Source organism: Silurus meridionalis, chromosome 12 (genome assembly GCF_014805685.1).
Source record: "Silurus meridionalis isolate SWU-2019-XX chromosome 12, ASM1480568v1, whole genome shotgun sequence".
Taxonomy (NCBI): Eukaryota; Metazoa; Chordata; class Actinopteri; order Siluriformes; family Siluridae; genus Silurus; species Silurus meridionalis.
The window spans coordinates 26418518-26438472 of record NC_060895.1 but is presented as its reverse complement, the minus strand read 5'-3'; the positions used below and the strand labels follow the sequence as shown (position 1 = coordinate 26438472).

Genomic DNA, 19955 nt, shown 5'->3' with positions numbered 1-19955 from the left:
CCCATCACCCCTCTTTTCTCCCCCCATTAACCCCTCTTCTCTCCCCATCACCCCTCTTTCTCTCCCCATCACCCCTCTTTTCTCCCCCCATTAACCCCCATTACCTCTCTCTCTCTCTCTCTCTCTCCCCCATCACCCCTCTTCTCTCTCTCTCTGTCTGTCCCCTGTCACCCCTCTCTCTCTCTGTCCCCCCCTCTCTCTCGGTCCTCTCTCTCGCTCGGTCCCCCTCTCTCTCTCTCTCGCTCGGTCCCCCTCTCTCTCTCTCTCTCTCTCTCTCTCTCTCTCTCTCGCTCTGTCCCCTCTCTCTCTCTCGCTCGCTCTGTCCCCTCTCTCTCTCTCTCGCTCTGTCCCCTCTCTCTCTCTCTCTCTCTCGCTCGCTCTGTCCCCTCTCTCTCTCTCTCTCTCGCTCTGTCCTCTCTCTCTCTCTCGCTCGCTCTGTCCCCTCTCTCTCTCTCTCTCGCTCTGTTCCTCTCTCTCTCTCGCTCTGTCCCCTCTCTCGCTCTGTCCCCTCTCTCTCTCTGTCTGTCCCCTGTCCCCCTCTCGCTCTGTCCCCTCTCGCTCTGTCCCCTCTCTCTCGCTCTGTCCCCCCCTCTCTCTCTCTGTCCCCTCTCTCTCTCTGTCCCCTCTCTCTCTCTCTCTCTCTCTCTCTCGCTCTGTCCCCTCTCTCTCTCGCCGCTCTGTCCCCTCTCTCTCGCTCTGTCCCCCTCTCTCTCTCTCGCCTCGCTCTGCCCCCCTCTCTCTCTCTCTCTCTCTCTCTCGCTCTCTCTCTCTCTCTCCTCGCTCTGTCCCCTCTCTCTCGCTCGCTCTGTCCCCCTCGCTCTGTCCCCTCTCTCTCTCTCTCGCTCGCTCTGTCCCCTCTCTCTCTCGCTCTGTCCCCCCATCACCCCTCTTTCTCTCCCCCATCACCCCTCTTTCTCTCCCCCATCACCCCTCTTTCTCTCCCCCATCACCCCTCTTTCTCTCCCCCATCACCCCTCTTTTCTCCCCCCATCACCCCTCTTTCTCTCCCCCATCACCCCTCTTTCTCTCCCCCATTAACCCCTCTTTTCTCCCCCCATCACCCCTCTTTCTCTCCCCCATCACCCCTCTTTCTCTCCCCCATTAACCCCCATTACCTCTCTCTCTCTCTCTCTCTCTCCCCCATCACCCCTCTTCTCTCTCTCTCTGTCTGTCCCCTGTCACCCCTCTCTCGCTCTGTCCCCCTCTCTCTCGGTCCTCTCTCTCTCGCTCTGTTCCCCTCTCTCTCTCTCCTCTCTCTCTCTCTCTCTCTCTCTCTCTCTCTCTCGCTCGCTCTGTCCCCTCTCTCTCTCTCTCTCTCTCTGTCCCCTCTCTCTCTCTCTCTCGCTCTGTCCCCTCTCTCTCTCTCTCTCTCTCTCGCTCTGTCCCCTCTCTCTCTCTCTCTCGCCGCTCTGTCCCCTCTCTCTCTCTCTCGCTCGCTCTGTCCCCTCTCTCTCTCTCTCTCTCGCTCGCTCTGTTCCCCTCTCTCTCTCTCTGTCCCCTCTCTCTCCTCGCTCTGTCCCCTCTCGCTCTGTCCCCCCTCGCTCTGTCCCCTGTCCCCCTCTCTCTCGCCTGTCCCCCTCTCGCTCTGTCCCCTCTCTCTCGCTCTGTCCCCCCCTCTCTCTCTGTCCCCTCTCTCTCTCTGTCCCCCCTCTCTCTCTCTCTCTCTCTCTCTCGCTCTGTCCCCTCTCTCTCTCTCGCTCGCTCTGTCCCCTCTCTCTCGCTCTGTCCCCCCTCTCTCTCTCTCGCCTCGCTCTGTCCCCTCTCTCTCGCTCTGTCCCCTCTCTCTCTCTCTCTCTCTCGCTGCTCTGTCCCCTCTCTCTCGCTGTCCCCCTCTCTCTCTCTCTCTCTCGCTCGCTCTGCCCCCTCTCTCTCTCTCTCGCTCTGTCCCCTGTCACCCCTCTCTCTGTCCCCTGTCACCCCTCTTATCTCTCTACTTCCCTCCCTCTCTCTCCCTCTCTTCCTCCCTCTCAGTCAAATTAAAATCAGTGTCTCATTCTTCTCTTCAGATCTGCCCTATTCATCCTAATCATCTGCCTCTGGATGGAGTTCTCTTCAGTTGTAGACACTGTGCAGCTGGAGATAGTTCCACACCAACAGCCTACAGATCCAACTAAAGAACTTTGAGGATGAATATGAAGTCTCCTCCAATGTTCTCAGGACCACAGTTTATATAAACAGTTCTGCATGTAAATGTCCATCACTGAACCCTTTATAACCTCAACACTGATGGAACTGTGATAAAGCACATTCAGTGTTGAGGATGAGGTTCCCTTTTAAATCTGGTTCCTCTCAAGGTTTCTTCCTCATGAAGTCTGAGTTTTTTCTTCACCACTGGATCACTTATTAGGGAGAAACTTCTACATTCCAACTTTATAAACTCTATCTCTGTGAGCTGCTTTGGGAAAATGTCCACTGTTAAAACTCTACACAAATAGAAGTGAACTCCACTCCCTCTCTTTTCCAACTGAATGAAGAGCTGTATAATGAAATATGCACTCACCACTCCATGTTCTCTCAACATTTCTCATTAGAGTACACCTGAACACACACACACACACACACACACACACACACACACACACACACACACACACACACACACACACACACACACACACACACACACACACACACACCTCCAGGCGAAAGATATAAGTGTTTAATGCTGGCTGTGAACACTACACCACCCAGAGATAAAACACAGTCACTGCTGCAGGGTTCAGGCTTAAGTCTCCTATTACTGCATTTCAGGACTGAGGTGGAACCAGTGTGTGTGTAAGAGATTGAACACTTACCTGTTTCTTTACCGTACGCAGTCCCATGATCTTCTCCACCACAGGACCTTCAGCATCAAGCACCTCCTAACACACACACACAATCTTATTAACAATAGTATGTTACACTCATACGCTGATACAGTACAACAAGGTGTGTGTGTGTGTGTGTGTGTGTGTGTGTGTGTGCGCGCATAACACCGTTTGTTCAGATGTGGTAGAAGGAGATTTGGGTCCAGCAGAATCTTCGTCATCATCATCCGAGATCCTGAACTCCAGATCTTCAGTGTAGCGCTTTCTCTTCACCTGTCGGCTCGAGCGCCGCTTCTGACACACACACACACACACACACACACACACACACACACACACACACACACACACACACACACACACACACACACACACACACACACACACAGAAAATTCATAAATTCTGGCTTTTTCAAATCTTAGTGGGAAATTTAATCTAATAAACAGCAGTGTCAAACTGTGTGTGTGTGTGTGTGTGTGTGTGTGTCTCTCAGACACACATGGCGGTGTTAGAGTTTGTGTCATCTCAGGTTGAGGAACAGATTAGCTGTAGTGTTACTCAACGCTCTGACACTAAAATACCCAGCATGCACTGCAGTCACTACCTGTACCTGATGGCTCGATCAGCCAGGTGTTTTAGAAGTGATGAGCCACTAGAACTGACACTAGCCAGCAGAGTTCACTGCTGGTTACCATGGTAATTGACTGTTGGTGGTGTAGTGTAGAGTGCGCAGTGTTAGGTACAGGTGTGTACCTGAACTCCATCATCCTCCTCCTCCTCTGGAGAAGGGGGTGGAGTTTTCTCTGTATCTGAGGTGACTGATGATTCTCTCTTCCTCTTCCCTTCCTTCTTACTGCTGCTCTCAGTGTCGGCCTTCTTACTGCTGTACACAAAAGAGGGGGTTTAAACTGGTATCTAAAGCTACTTATGCAGAATAAGTACATGAGTGAAAAAGAAAGAAAAATAAATTAAGAACAAATGAATAAATGAGAGCACTGAACTGAGCGATGCAGCTATAGAGACAGAATAGGGGAGTTCACTGTGTGCATTACATACACCACTATACAAATGTGCTGTGTGTGTGTGTGTGTGTGTGTGTGTGTGTAGTCCTGATCCTTCCCTCTCCTCTGTTCCACAGATTATAGCGAGCCCTCTTTGCTCTCTCTCTCTCTCTCTCTCTCTCTCTCTCTGCACTCGTTCACGCTGTGGCCCCTTGCTCCTTTCATTCGCACGCCAAGAGCAATCATATCGCCCTGGTAACCGCCGGTCACATGACCCGCACCTGTTCCTCTGGCTGGACGCCACTGGCTCAAGCCATCTGCTCCCCCAAACCTACCCCCACCCCTCCCACACACACCCTGTCTGTCTCACTCTCTCCTGTCTCTCTCCTCTCTGAGACACCTGCAGCAGCAGTGCTCAGTGTCACACACACACTCTCAAAGAGAGAGAGAGAGAGAGAGAGAGAGAGAGAGAGAGAGAGAGAGAGAGAGAGAGAGAGGATTCATAGGAAATAAACAGTGCATGAAAAATAGAAACGCAAAGAAAGATTATAATATAAAAGGTAATGTCATGTGTGTTCTCTGGGGGGGAGGAGCTTACTCTCTCTGTCCTGTCAATCATAGGCAAACTAACCAATCATGTGTCTGTGCACTCACATATGTAAAAGAGGGAAAATAGTACTTTCCTCCGTGTGTGTATGTGTACTCTCGGAGATCAAGCCAGCTTAATCCTATACACACACCCCCCACACGGCTAGGGGGTTAATGGGACACCTGCTGTCACCGTGAGATGACTCATCCTGAACCGGACCACCCCAAACACACACACACACACACACACACACACACACACACACACACACACACACCCCCATCAGCTGCTCTCTTCCACATACACACAATTGTTTACTCTCAGCTCTTTTACAGGCATATCACCAGAGCAAAAAACACAACAGAGCAACAGGTTCAGTCCTGAAATTAAACCACACAAAACCTAGAGAACTGGCGGATCACCCTCCTCACCCACCTCACTCACTCACCCACTCCTCGCCTCCTCGCCTCCCTCACCCCGCCTCCTCACTCACTCACCTCGCCTCCTCACTCACTCACCTCGCCTCCTCACTCACTCACCTCGCCTCCCTCCCTCCTCACCCCGCCTCCTCCTCCTCACTCACCGCCTCCCTCCTCCTCGCCTCCTCACCTCGCCTCCTCCTCACTCACTCACTCACCCGCCTCCTCACCTCGCCTCCTCCTCGCCTCCCTCACTCACTCACCTCGCCTCCTCACTCACTCACCGCCTCCTCACTCCCTCACTCCGCCTCCCTCACCTCGCCTCCTCACTCCTCGCCTCCCTCACTCCTCGCCTCCTCACTCCTCGCCTCCCTCCTCACTCCTCACCTCCTCACTCACTCACCTCGCCTCCCTCACTCACCCACCGCCTCCTCACTCACTCACCGCCTCCTCCTCACTCACCGCCTCCTCCTCACTCACTCGCCTCCTCACTCCTCGCCTCCCTCACTCACCCACCGCCTCCTCCTCACTCCTCACCTCCTCACTCACTCACCCACCCACCTCGCCTCCTCACTCACCCACCCACCGCCTCACTCACTCACCTCGCCTCCTCACTCACCCACCCACCTACCTCGCCTCTCACTCACTCACTCACCCACCTCGCCTCCCTCACCTCACCTCACCTCACCCCCACCTCGCCTCCTCCTCACTCACTCCTCGCCTCCTCGCCTCCTCCTCACTCACCTCGCCTCCTCACTCACCCCCACCGCCTCCCTCCCTCCTCACCTCACTCACTCTTGCCTCCTCCTCACTCCTCGCCTCCTCACTCGCCTCCCTCACTCACTCACCCACCGCCTCCTCACCGCCTCCCTCCTCCTCGCCTCCCTCACTCACTCACCTCGCCTCCTCACTCACTCACCTCGCCTCCCTCACTCCTCACTCGCCTCCTCACTCGCCTCCCTCACTCCTCGCCTCCTCACTCCTCGCCTCCCTCACTCGCCTCGCCTCCCTCACTCCGCCTCCTCACTCACTCACCGCCTCCCTCACTCACCCACCCACCGCCTCTCTCACTCACTCACCGCCTCCTCCTCACTCACCGCCTCCTCCTCACTCACCGCCTCCTCACTCGCCTCCCTCACTCACCCACCTCGCCTCCCTCACTCCTCACCTCCTCACTCACCCCCCACCTCGCCTCCTCACTCACTCACCCACCCACCGCCTCTCACTCACTCACCTCGCCTCCTCACTCACCCACCCACCTACCTCGCCTCTCACTCACCTCACTCACCCACCTCGCCTCCCTCACCTCACCTCACCCCCACCGCCTCCTCCTCACTCACTCCTCGCCTCCTCGCCTCCCTCCTCACTCACCTCGCCTCCTCACTCACCCCCACCGCCTCCTCCCTCACCTCACTCACTCTTGCCTCCTCCTCACTCCTCGCCTCCTCACTCGCCTCCTCACTCACTCACCCGCCTGCCTCCCTCACTGCCTCCCTCACTCCTCGCCTGCCTCCCTCACTCACTCACTCCTCGCCTCACTCACTCACCGCCTCCTCACTCGCCTCCTCACTCGCCTCCTCACTCCTCGCCTCCTCACTCCTCGCCTCCTCACTCCTCGCCTCCCTCACCCTCGCCTCCTCACTCACTCACCTCGCCTCCTCACTCACCCACCCACCGCCTCTCTCACTCACTCACCGCCTCCTCCTCACTCACCGCCTCCTCCTCACTCACCGCCTCCTCACTCGCCTCCTCACTCACCCACCTCGCCTCCTCACTCCTCACCTCCTCACTCACCCCCCACCTCGCCTCCTCACTCACTCACCCACCCACCGCCTCTCACTCACTCACCTCGCCTCCTCACTCACCCACCCACCTACCTCGCCTCTCTCACTCACCTCACTCACCCACCTCGCCTCCTCACCTCACCTCACCCCCACCTCGCCTCCTCCTCACTCACTCCTCGCCTCCTCGCCTCCCTCCTCACTCACTCCTCGCCTCCTCACTCACCCCCACCGCCTCCTCCCTCACCTCACTCACTCTTGCCTCCTCCTCACTCGCCTCCCTCCTCACCCCCACCGCCTCCCTCCTCACCTCACTCACCTCGCCTCCTCCTCACTCACTCACTCCTCGCCTGCCTCCCTCACCCCTCGCCTGCCTCCCTCACTCCTCGCCTGCCTCCCTCACTCCTCGCCTCCCTCACTCATCTACCCAACCTCGCCTCCCTCACTCTTGCCTCCCTCACTCGCCTCCCTCACCCTCGCCTCCCTCACTCACATATATATATATATAAAAGGAAGTGTGTAAGAAAACAGACATGAAAGAATTAGAAAAGAGAGAGATTGTATTGGATGATAAGAGTGTGTGTGTGTGTGTGGTGGTCCTTATGGCCACCATAATCAGTTCATTCCCTTGCTGTTTTTTTTTTTTTTTTTAACCCTAAGTCTCTCTCCCCTTTTCTTCCTTCTGCTCTGTTCTCTCATTCCATCTGCTCTCATCCCCCCCCCAAAAAAAGAACAAGTCTTTCTAATCTCTTCCTCTGTCATCTTTGAGCTTCAATGTCATACAACTTTAAAACTTTAGAAAAGGAAGGGCGGAGTTTATCGTGCTGTTTAAGGACAAACAGAGAGCAACAGAGCATGTGAGGTAGAAGTACACACACACACACACACACACACACACACACACACACACACACACACACACACACACACACACACACACACACACACACACACTGCAGCACTTCCTATGCAACCACCACTGTTGTGGTTTCGCCGATCTGAGCGTACAGGATGTACTTTGTGATGGCCCGCATGTGTCTGCGTCAGACCAGGAAAGGGGCACACACACACGCGCGCGCACACACGCGCACACACGCGCGCGCACACGCGCACACACACGCGCACACACACACAGTTAAAGGGGAAGAAAACGGTGTTCATGTGTAAAATGCAAGGTTGCTTGGGAACATGTCAACGAAGTAAAGATGAGAAGCGTATTTGCATTGCAAAGCACTTTTAATCCACATACACACGCACACGGGATTACTGTGTCAGAAGTAGTCATGTGAAGTCTGCGTGCACACACACGCATGTGAGCAGCGGGAGTGGCTCAGTAAGGTGTTATAGTTTTACTCACTACTGGATGGGAACACCAAGTTAAAAACCAAGGGAAGGATTTTATAGGCTGTGACACATCCATGACTCACCACACACACCACAACAGATGCAACACACATGTGGAGGTGAATACAGACTGGGATTCAACCTGGCAACCCAGATTCAATAAATAAATTAATGGAACACATTTAAAAAGCAGAGATCCGCCTTCACCACATGATTAATGACACTAACGACCATCCTGAATGGATACACACCTCCCCTCCCCCAACACACACACCCCTCCTTGAGATGACCTCTAGCTCCACCCCCCTCCCCATAGATGATGGAGGTGAGAGGAGGAGCATCACATTCCTGAGCCGGATCACATTACAGCCTTGCACTGGAGACCAGAAGAAAAATGTCTGTGTGTGTGTCTCTCTCTCTCTCTCTCTCACACACACACACACACACACACACACACACACCCCCCCCTGCATGGCCATCTAACCACTGCAAGCATTAATTAAAATAAATAAATAAAATAAACAGCCTGTAAGGGGACTCCACTTCAGTGCAGATTACCCATGATGCATTAGGTCATGTGTGGGAACAGAGGGTGTTGTGTCCTGGTGCAGATGGAGCTCAGCGACACTGAATACACCATTGTAGCTAATAACTGACTAATACATGCAGTGCATTGTGGGAGCCCAGTCCTGTAGCATGCTGGTGTAGCAGTACACCCAAGTACACCAAAGTACACCCCACCCCCTCCTCTCTCACATGCTTATAAACCTTACTGAACATGGACTATGGAGTTAAACCCTGTGTGTGTGTGTGTGTGTGTGTGTGTGTGTGTGTGTGTGCGTGTGTGTGTGTGTGCGCGTGTGTACCTAGGCTTCTTGGAGCTCTTGGATTTAGGTGCGGTCGTCTTGACCTTCTCCTTCAGTTCTTTGGGTGTTTTGGGAGTTTTCGGGGTTTTGGGAGTCTTGGGCTCTTTCGCGTCCTTGGCCTCCTTCTGCTTTGGTTTCTTTTTGCTCTTCTTTTCCGGTGGAGACATCTCGCCATCACCTACTGAGCCTCTTAATACTCCACCCACATCCATGCTAACATCCTCATCCTTCTCCCCCACTGCCACCTCACCCACCTTTGCCTTCTTCTTTTTCTTCTTCTTGGGCTTGGGCTCACTGCCAGGGGGATGAGACTCACAGCTACCTGTGTGCAGGGAGGAGCTTGGGGTGGACATGTGGGTGGAGGATGGGGTTTGGGAAGCATCTGATGGAGAATGCTATAAAGAAGAAAAAGACAAAACACAGTTAAAAGACTTTTAAAGGAGACTAGAGGAAACCTGTTCCATCACTTTTTCATTTATCACCCAGACCAGGAGAGAGAGAGAGAGAGAGAGAGCAGGGGAGACAGAGAGGGAGACAGAGAGGGAGACAGAGAGGGAGACAGAGAGGGAGACAGAGAGGGAGACAGAGAGGGAGACAGAGAGGGAGACAGAGAGGGAGACAGAGAGGGAGACAGAGAGGGAGACAGAGAGGGAGACAGAGAGGGAGACAGAGAGGGAGACAGAGAGGGGCAAAAAGAATATAAATACAAATATAAATCATTAAGATTCTGAATAAACATCACTGAAAGCTATTAGAACAATGTAAACTAACTAGAACAAAGTCATTATCTGTGTAAAGCTGCTTTGAGACAATGTTCATTGTTAAAAGCGCTATACAAATAAAAATGAATTGAAATTAAACTTATTTATATATTTATCACAAATACACAATTTTATCTGAACATTTTAATAAATAACTTAATGACACTTCTGTTCTCTCACACAGCCTCTAGTGTACCATCCAATTATGTCAAATAAACAGAGCTGTGTATTGTGTGTAGTGTGATCCTTTTGGCCACACTGGTGATGTTTTGGCTCTGGATTTCTTTTTAAATATATAAATGTGAAGGATGAGTGTGATTATGAAGGTGGGCGAAAGACATAAACGATCTCCAGGCTGTGCTGCATCATGGTTTTATGGCTCATCTTGGTGGTGAAATGCAAATTTCCTGTAACGGACTAAAAGCGTGAGGTGCACTTTGCATGCAAAATGATCACAAGGTCACAGAGCACCACATCCACCACCACCTCCACCTCTCCTCCACCGCTGCTGCTGCTGCAGCTTTAACCGATAAACGTCTCATCTCTTCCCCTCATCCAATAATCAATTGCATGAATGACAACAGGACGCTCTGTGCATCTCTAATTTGACAGCCGCCGCCGTCCAGAATGCGATATGCTCCGTATAAAGTTTCATCTCTCCGAGGGGGGTGGGTTAATCTAGCAGGCAGAGTGCGCACTACGAGAGCTAAATACTCCCTGAAGGAGGCTTTTTATCCTCCTCCACCCCCCTGCGTGCAGCAGATGAAGAATGAGCTAACACCCAATTCATCTGATGAAACCCGGCACCTCTGCTTGAGACTCGAACCTCGTTTAAAACACCATGCACCAGATCCATGCTCGGGCCTGCCTCGGACCACCACCGAGCCTGCACTTACTGACACAGGCTTTACAAACCTCCTCACATCTGGAAATATGATACATCCCATAATATTAAACAACAGCAAAAGACACACACACCCAAACTGTTCTTTTATCCACACAGAAGACCTCAGACTCTAGCAGAGGGCGTGGCCTTAAACGTTAACTGACTGGTAGAAACATCTAAAGCCCTACATCCTACACAGGTGATAAACAGCTGCAAACTGTGGGTATTATAAATGTGAAGGAGAAAAGACTGCATCACCTACACAAGTGCCAACGACAAACTCCTCTCACTTATCTAACTTCACATTCTTCATCCACTCTCTCACCGTGGAGCTCGGCTGAACCTCCTGATTGCTCGGTTGTTCTATCAATTGTGTGACATCAGGTGTTTTCTAGCGCACAAATCTTCAGCATTTAAAGACTGTACAGAAGGGTGTGTATCTCTATACCCTATTCAAGGGTGTAGTGTTATGTATTTTATTTGTTTCTTATACATCCCTTTACACAAGCGATGTGTGAACTTTGTACAGATCAGTACAATCCCTGTGTATAACCTCAGCAGAGAGCTCCAGAACACACAGAGTCTGGTAAGTGTGGGCCATGAGCACCGCACGTGCGCGCGCGTACACACACACACACGCTATCCTTCATCAAATATTTGCCTAAAGCTGCAGAAGCGTCACGCCGAGACACCCTAACCTCAATAATTAAACAGCAGCACAGCTGCTCCGGAGGCCAGTGTGTCTCTCTCTCTCACACACACACACACACACACACACACACACACACACACACACACACACACACACACACACACACACACACACACACACACACACACACACACACACACACACACACACACACACACACACACGGGAAAAAGAAAGGAGAAGACAGGAGAAAAGTAAGACACAAAGAAAGAAAATAAAGGCTTATGAGCCCCGAGGCTATGAGACGAGTGCACAAGAGCAAGAAGAGGTACTGCCGTTCGACATGTAGGTCACACACGCACACACACACACACACACACACAGGAGGAGTGCAAATTAATCCTGACATCCTCAAATGTCAGCTCACTATCAGTAGAGGAAGACACCAGGAGAGAGAGAGAGAGAGAGAGAGAGAGAGAGAGAGAGAGAGAGAGAGAGAGAGAACAGAGGAGAGGAGAGGAACACAGCGCTGCAGGCAGCACAGGAACACTAAAGACCAGTCATTGTGTGTAAAGAGGTCAGGAGAGGAAGAAGGCTGACTGCACATCCGAGTCACATGACCTGCACTAATCTGTTTTCCCTACTGACCCCTCCTCCATCTGACCACCATTACCTCACACACACACACACACACACACACAGGTACAGAGAGACTGCAGGAGAATCAACACGTACATCAGAGAAGACGACAGACAATAATGAAATGTACAAAAAGACTGAGAAGGAATGAGACAAAGCTAAATAAGAAATAAATATGTGAGAGAACAAGAAAAGTGAGAAGAGAAAAAGGGAGAGGGGCAATAAGAACAAATTTTAGATATGAGACAGTCAACAAGAAGAAAGAGAAACTGAAAGAATGACATCAAGGGTGAGACACAGTGATATAGATAGAAATAAAAAACAGGGGATAAAGAAAGAAAGACAGGGAGAGGAAGGAGTGCAGACAGGGAGGAGTGAGTGTGCAGGAAGAGACCATTTCCCCTTTGTTGGGGGTGGGGGGGGGGTTAAGAGATTAGCACAGTGGCGCCTGTGTGTGGAGGCGGAGTCAGGACACAGAACAGGAAATAAACTGTTGTAAAAATGCATTTCCCACAATGCCATGTGCACAAACACACAATCCTGGCTGTTGATTGGATGTTTTATTGTTTGCATTGACCCGGTCAAAAGTTTAATCCCAGCACGAAAGCCTTACTGCAACCATGGTGACGAGCATAAACAACCGTTTAGGGTAAACTGATGATTACACTTCACCATCGCTGACCTCAGATCTGATTCAAGCTTTAGTGCCACATCTCAGTCTCTCTCTCTCACTCACACTCACTCACTCACCTACCTCTTAACATTCACAAAAAAGAACATGATATCTGTACACCGAGTGCATTTCCACCAACACTACACAGGAAAAGGTTTGACTGTGGAGGCAACAACTGAATTAATCAGCATAATGTGTACTTTCAAAATACAAAGATCAAAGAAAAAAGATTTCCCAACTTCAAAGAAAGCCCCTCCCCCACCCACACGCAATGAGGACTTTCCAAGACCAAATGCGCGCACCCCCACCCCCCCGGTGCCATGGCTGTGTTTTATTCCCCCCACCCCCTCAGCTCACCTGCATAAAAAGACAATGTTCCATATCTACTCACTGATCTACCCTTCATCCCACACACACACACACACACACACACTCACCTGCATGTGAGGCACTTGCTGGTGGTTAGCTGGTGGTGACGAGTGTGGGTTGGAGACCCAGTTCCTCAGCAGGGTTGGTGGAGGAGAAGAGCCCAGGGGCTGCTGGGGCACAGAGTGTGCAGGAGGAGTTCTTACCTGCTGCACCTGCTGGAACTGTAAGCCAGATGTCTGCAGCTGCTGAGGGAGAACCTCTGCTTGGTTAGGTGCATTCATAGCTCTCTGATTGGGTGACAAGGTGCCATACATCTGGGGGTGCTGCTGTGGGTGTGAGATTGGACCCTGGCCTCTTTGAGGAGGTGGAGTTCCAGCAGGGTTTCCCCCCAGGTTCCTCATAGGTGACATGGAAGGTGGAGAAGCATATGATCCCTGAGGAGGTGGTGGAGGAGCAAGATGTTGCTGCTGTGACATTTTGGGCTGCGTCGGATGTATATTTTGGGGGGGTAACTGGTTGACTGGGTAACACTGTGGCCCTGCAGGGGTGGGGTAACACTGCACAGGGGCATTGGGGTTGTTGCTGGTGTTGAGGCTCATCCCTGAAGCGTTGGCTAATCCCTGATTTAGGTTGCCATATTGAGGATAAGGAGCATATTGACCTGAGCTGCTGTTAGCAACCTGCTGGTTGTTCATGCTAAAGCCTATGTTCTGGTGGCCTCGCCCACTAATCATCTGCTGCTGTTGCTGCTGCTGCTTTGAAGGACTTTGGGGAAACTGTGACTCTGGATGATGAAGAAATTGCTGACCAGCCTGCTGATGCTGTGGAGTCTGAGACGGATGCCGCAAGGCAGAAGATGCCATATTGGTCACCATGTGTCCTATAAAACGGTTCGCTTCCTGAGACAAACCTTGAGAGAAGTGGTTCATCCTGGGAGGAGTCTGAGTCTGGTTGTGCCCTTGCATACCACCAAATTCAGAGCGACCCATGTAAGGGCCTAATTGATGACTATGAACTTGCTGCTGTTGTGCCTGGGGAAACTGATTTTGGTCAGGCATCTGAATTCCTTGAGGACCCCAGTTATTCCCGGGTGCAGTTTCTCCACCATCCTGGAATGACTGCCCCACTCCTGGTCCTCCACCTCTCCCATCACCCTGTGCTCCTGGATAAACGTGGTGTCCACCAGCTGTGCCATTTCCGCCATGATAGCGTGAATGAGGAGAGGAGATCCCGTTAGCAGGGCCTGGGCCTTGGCCCGGGCCCGGGCCGTTAGCACTCATGCGACCTCCTTGGGGGTCATACTGTCCGAAGTGATCAAAGTGGTGCCCCATCTTGGGCTGAGGTGGAACAGAAGGTGTAGAAAGGTGGAGCGAAGAAGGAATCTGGCTGTAAGCTTGGTGCTCGTGTGTCATCTGTTGGTTCATGGGATTGGCTTGGCTTTGGGAGGAGTACCCACAATCCCCCAAACTTTCTAAACCATCCGAGAATAAATTCCCATCATCTCCGAAGAGACTCATCATTCCCGGGTCGGCCATGTTTGACTTTCAGATGGACAAAGTGGGGAAGAGTAGAAAACGTGCACTGTACACGTCCTAATCCGCTAGCTAATCCACAGCATGTCACTCCATGTTTCCTTAATTTACATCAGAGAACGCAGCAGCAGGTTATACAGGCCTAAAGGGAGAGAAAATTGGAACAATTTAGGACTGGAAATATATAAATTTTTATAGAAATAACAGAAACCAATGTGTTGACAATAAAAATCTGTTTATGAGACTCAGGTACGGCTGTAAAGTGAGGACAAAGATTTGGACAAAACTACAGAGCATGCAACATCCTGCACTTCCTGTGACACGTCCTGCACTTCTCATAGTAGGACTTAAGAAAACTAGATATCAGTTTAGCAACATTTAGCCTCATTAGGAGCAACTACCCCAAAGGGCCCCCCCATGTGCCCTACTCCTCAAAGGGCCCCCCCATGTGCCCTACTCCTCCAAAGGGCCCCCCCATGTGCCCTACTCCCTCCAAAGGGCCCCCCCATGTGCCCTACTCCCTCCAAAGGGCCCCCCCATGTGCCCTACTCCCTCCAAAGGGCCCCCCCATGTGCCCTACTCCCTCCAAAGGGTTCAGTGGTACCTTTTGTAACAGCTGAATCTTCTGAGAATTTAAAGTAATAAAAGTCAAAATTGGGCACTACTGTGTAAATAAAATGCAGTTTTAGAAACAGCATAGACTCTAGTCATCAGTTTACCCCTCAATCAAGTTTAAATAATTTTCTTTTTATCCCCCACTTCAGTTGGGTCAGTTGTAACTGACTCTCAAGCCAACCTCTAATCCCTGCCCCTCCACCCAAGCCTTTTTACCCTCAGCAACAAAGGGACACACACCCACACACACACACCCACACACACACACACACACACACCACAAACTCATTCATTCTGTCTTTACAATTCATAAAGAACAAAAGGAGCAGGCAGTAGTTAAAGTGGAGCAGCTGCCAGGCCTCCCACCTGCTGAAACCCAGCCTCCAAAACCAAAGCTCTTTGTGCTGCCGCCGAAGCACGTGTGTGTGTGTGTGTGTGTGTGTGTGTGTGTGTGTGTTTACAGCTACATCTGCGTGTCTTGGCAAGTGTGCGTCTGCGTAAATATACATACACACACATACATCCACATCTGTGTGTCTCCTTAACCTGACCAACATAATCAGATGAGCTGAGGGAATTATGGAGATGTGAGATAAACCAGGCCGGAGATGGGGTTTGGGCTGTGTGTGTGTGTCCGTCCTCGATTAAAGGCTGAGAGTGCACATGCATGAGAGGGGGTGGGTGAGGAATGCATTGCTTCAACTTCAACCAACATCCCCCATCACACACACACACACACACACACACACACACACACACACACACACACACACACACACGTCTCACTACTCCTCCCCTTTTGCTCTTCATTTGGCCTCCCGCTTCCCCAACCCATCCCTCTTTTCCTTGGTTTTCCAGTCGTCTATTTCTAAACTACAATACAAACCTTCCAAAAAAATCAAATTAAACTGATCCATAATACTTCAAAAACACAAGCTGACTCGAACACATTCTCACACCTGTCATCAGCACGTGCCCTGGGTGATCAGATCACAAGTGAGCAGTGACACACACTTGGCATTATGAACACCTTTCAGTAAGAACTTGTATAGATTTTGTGCTGGATTGAACATCACACACAAGAGATCAGTGTGACTGCTGAATTATTTTTCAAACTGAAATGACCCGAAATTTTAATCTGACGGACGAATCTTTTACATACAAACATTTTAATCTCAATTTAAAAAAAGTAAAGAGATAAATGATAGATGAGTAAAGCTATGGAAAGCAGCTACTTTTCTTTGCTGTTACACAGGGGGTGCGTCCATTAAACCTAGCAACAGAGAGCTGTGATATTCAGTACTATTTCCACAAATCCTCAATTCCACAGGTGAGAAGCTGATCCCTGGGCAGGTTTGGATCCCTGACTACACCTAATGTGGTTTGGCACAAAATACACCCAATTAACTAATACTGAGAAATCTAGGAGAATCTCATTCACAAAGAGTCATTTATACAATCTTTTAAACATTTTAAATAAAGTCAGGACATTTACAACCCTTTCACAACTCTCTTCAAAAGTACGGTCAGAAACCTCGCAGCTCGAGAAACATTTTCTCATCTGATAAAGGCATGTCTCCTGCTCAGTCAAGTAGAACTGAAAGTCATCTTCCTGCCACAGCTCTCTCTCTCTCTCTCTCTCTCACACACACACACACACACACACACACACACCCGGAAACTGTTGAGTAATGGTAAATAACTCCACCCTACAGAGACTCCTCTCATGGCCTCTTATGTAATATACATTTACTTCCTGTCACATATGGAAAAGAGAAAACCAAGGCAGAGTAATGTGAGACAGCAGTGTGTGTGTGGAGCAAGTCACTGCCAGTGTGACTTCCTGTACAGACACACACACACACACACAGATAAACAGCTATACACACTCAGCATTGTATTATTAATACAGTATATTACAATGATGCATAAAGCACATGAGATCTATTAGACAAACTGGCCGACAGATAGACAGAACATCTATAGGTGATGATTCATAGCAGGAAGACAAGTTTCCCCTCTGCATCTCTACAACCACAAACAAATCAATTCTCTCTTTTCCTCACACACACACACACACACACACACACTATCAGACATTTTCAGCAACTCTCAGGAATGAGTAAACATGAAAGAGAGTAAGGGAGAGGGAGGGAGAGAGAGAAAAAGAGAGGGGGAGAGGAAAAGAAAGAACAAAAATCACTGCTCACATAACCAGGAAAACGTTAAGAGCTTTTCACACAGGGTACACCCACTCACTTAGGGCTCCTGACTAAACCTCAACACTTGAGTGAGTGTGTGTGTGTGTGTGTGTGCGCGAGTAAAATATCATGCATGCATCTGAACAGGAAGAAGGACAGACCCATTTTACATCTCATTAATCTCTCACACACACACGCACACTTGTGAAGGGACTGAGCACACATACACGTGATGTTTCTACACGTGCAGGGTTCTTACACATGTTCACTATATAAGGATGAGCACTTCATTACAGAGATAAACACACAACAGCATTGTGACTGGAAGTGCACAGGAAGTGCTGAGAAATAAAAAACAAGGCATTTCCTGTTAGCACCACAGAGCTCACCATAGTCTGCTCACTGTCTAATATCACGTGTATGTATGTGCATTATATATATATTTATTTGGCCCAACAGTACCGCAAGGCTCGATGTTTATTTACAGATCTATTATGGAAACCGTGTTCACTAACTGGACCCTGCTGAACACTGAACCTCACTCTCTGGCCTCCAATCAAACACTTTACACTGATTAAAGCTTTCTTAGGAAGATTACCTAACGAACATGCGTGGGCAGGGCTTAGGTTCAGCCAATCAAACTCATTAGTTCGAGTTTTTAAGTGTTTTAATGGCTTTATTCCTGCACACGTGCATACACACGCCTCTGAGTGACCTAAACCCTACACACTTCTTCACCTGTCAGTTGTCCACAAAACCTGTATAAAGACCACAGCCACCTTTACACCACCACCATCTAACGCACTTTGAGGTCAGGAAGTCTGAGGGTGCTGAGGGAGTCCTGATGTTCCACAGGTTACTGAATGAGAACTTTATTATAGCCGACGTGAGTCTGATTGCTAACACATGTGGATAATCACGCTGCAGGCTTAAGCAGGAAATCTAATTTCACACGCTCACTCGCTTCAGAAGCAACAAATGGAGGAGAAAAACAGCCATACACACAAAACTCCACTGTTTAGATCACTAATCATTTAGTTTTAAATGACAGAGGCAGGGGAAAACAAAAAAAAAATACAATTACACACACACACACACCTCACTTTCTGTGTTTATGAAATCAACAAGCTAGTACGCTAACAAGAATTTCCAGTATAATGTCCTGTGCTTATTCAAACAGTAACTCATTTCAATGTGTGTGTGTATACTCACTAACATACACATCACCTCTGAGCTTAAACACAAAATTCAAAACATTATAGAAGAAAAAAAAAAAGAGTGAAGAAATATGGGAAAAAAGTATGGTAGGGGTGTGTCTGAAACCTGAATGGAAGCTGCTGATTGGTGGGTTCCTGTGACACTCATGATGACATCACTAGGTGTCCAAGCCGTACACCATATTTGTATAAAGTTTATAGAAAGTAAACTGCACTAAACTCAAACACACACCTGAAATAACACTGACAGACAACAGAATAAAAGTTTTAACCTGAATGAGTACCAACTGTGTGTGTGTGTGTGTGTGTGTGTGTGTGTGTGTGTGTGAGAGAGAGACACACACACACACACACACACACACACACACACACACACACACACAGGTCATTAACACACTGCCTAACTCTAGCACTTAGTGCCCCAGTAACTGATTAACCAATCTGACCTCCACAATTCTCTCTCTCTCTCTTAACCACCTATTACATCACGGATACAAACACACATAGAACAGAGGAATCATGGCAAAAGAGAAAAAACACCAATTTGTCACATTTTTTTCATTTGCCAGCTTTACACACACACACACACACACACACACACACACACACACACGATATACACACAGTCTACCAAATACACACACACACACACACACACACAGTCCACCATATACACCAAGGGTGTCAAACTCAGGCCTGTGGGCCAAATCTGGCCCACGGTGTAATTATATTTGGCCCGCGAGCTCATTAAATGTGTATTAGAACTGCACGCCAGTATATAACGCATACACTGCTAATACTACAAATCCCAGAATGCTTTGTTAGTGCGTTGGAGTGTCAGTCGAGGCCGCTGAAAAACTGAATTTACCCAGAGATTTACCGACTTTGAATCCCAGAAACGCAGATTTGATCCATTTGTGGTTGACTTGGAAAGTGCATCAACCAACCTCCAAATGGAGCTGACTGAACTCCAGTGTAGAGACACGCTCGAGTCAAAGTATGACTGTGTGCTGCACAGTTTCCATGTTTCTCCCCGACACACTGCTCCAACTACGTGCCCAAGCTGCTCAAATCCTCTCTGTGTTCACCAGCAAATATCTGTGTGTGTAACTGTTCTCTTAATGAAGATGAACAAAACACCACTCAGGAGTCTCACTGATGAACATCTTCACTCAATCCTGAGGATTTCCTCAGCTCAGTCCCTCAACCCAGACATGATGCTCAGCTCAGAGCCTAAACCCAGACACGATGCACTTGTATATAAGAAAAGATGCAGGTTTTTGTCTTCAATGCGCATCAGAGTGTAGAAACTGAGCTCGAATGAATGATGTCTTTATGCACATTTTCTACTCTAAGGTATGAACTGTTAATAGTTAAAAGATTGTTTTTTATCAAAGGAAATTATTATTTGTGTTTGTTTTGTTGTTGGCCTGTGAAAAAAGTTTTACATTGAAAAGGAATTTGAAAGGCTACACACACACACAGAGAGAGAGAGAGAGAGAGAGAGAGAGAGAGAGAGAGAGAGAGAGAGAGAGAGAGAGAGAGAGAGAAACAAATACCGCTGATGAGTTTTATTTCAAATTAAATTTCTGATGTGTTTAT

At 49.3% G+C, this 19955-nt stretch overlaps 1 protein-coding gene across 3 annotated transcripts in view; it reads right to left on the bottom strand.

The window, feature by feature from the left end:
- chd7 (chromodomain helicase DNA binding protein 7) overlaps positions 1–19955 on the bottom strand; it is a 64457-nt gene that overhangs the window by 31283 nt on the left and 13219 nt on the right. For 2 of the 3 annotated variants that reach the window (XM_046862479.1, XM_046862480.1), the window contains exons 2-6: positions 12857–14462; positions 8809–9203; positions 3562–3691; positions 2976–3101; positions 2796–2861 (exon numbers count right to left, since the gene is read on the bottom strand). In XM_046862479.1, coding sequence (XP_046718435.1) covers positions 2796–2861; positions 2976–3101; positions 3562–3691; positions 8809–9203; positions 12857–14323 — 2184 coding nt within the window. In that variant the 5' untranslated portion in view covers positions 14324–14462. The remainder of the gene's footprint in view (positions 1–2795; positions 2862–2975; positions 3102–3561; positions 3692–8808; positions 9204–12856; positions 14463–19955) is intronic. The other variant, XM_046862481.1, reaches the window with a different exon arrangement.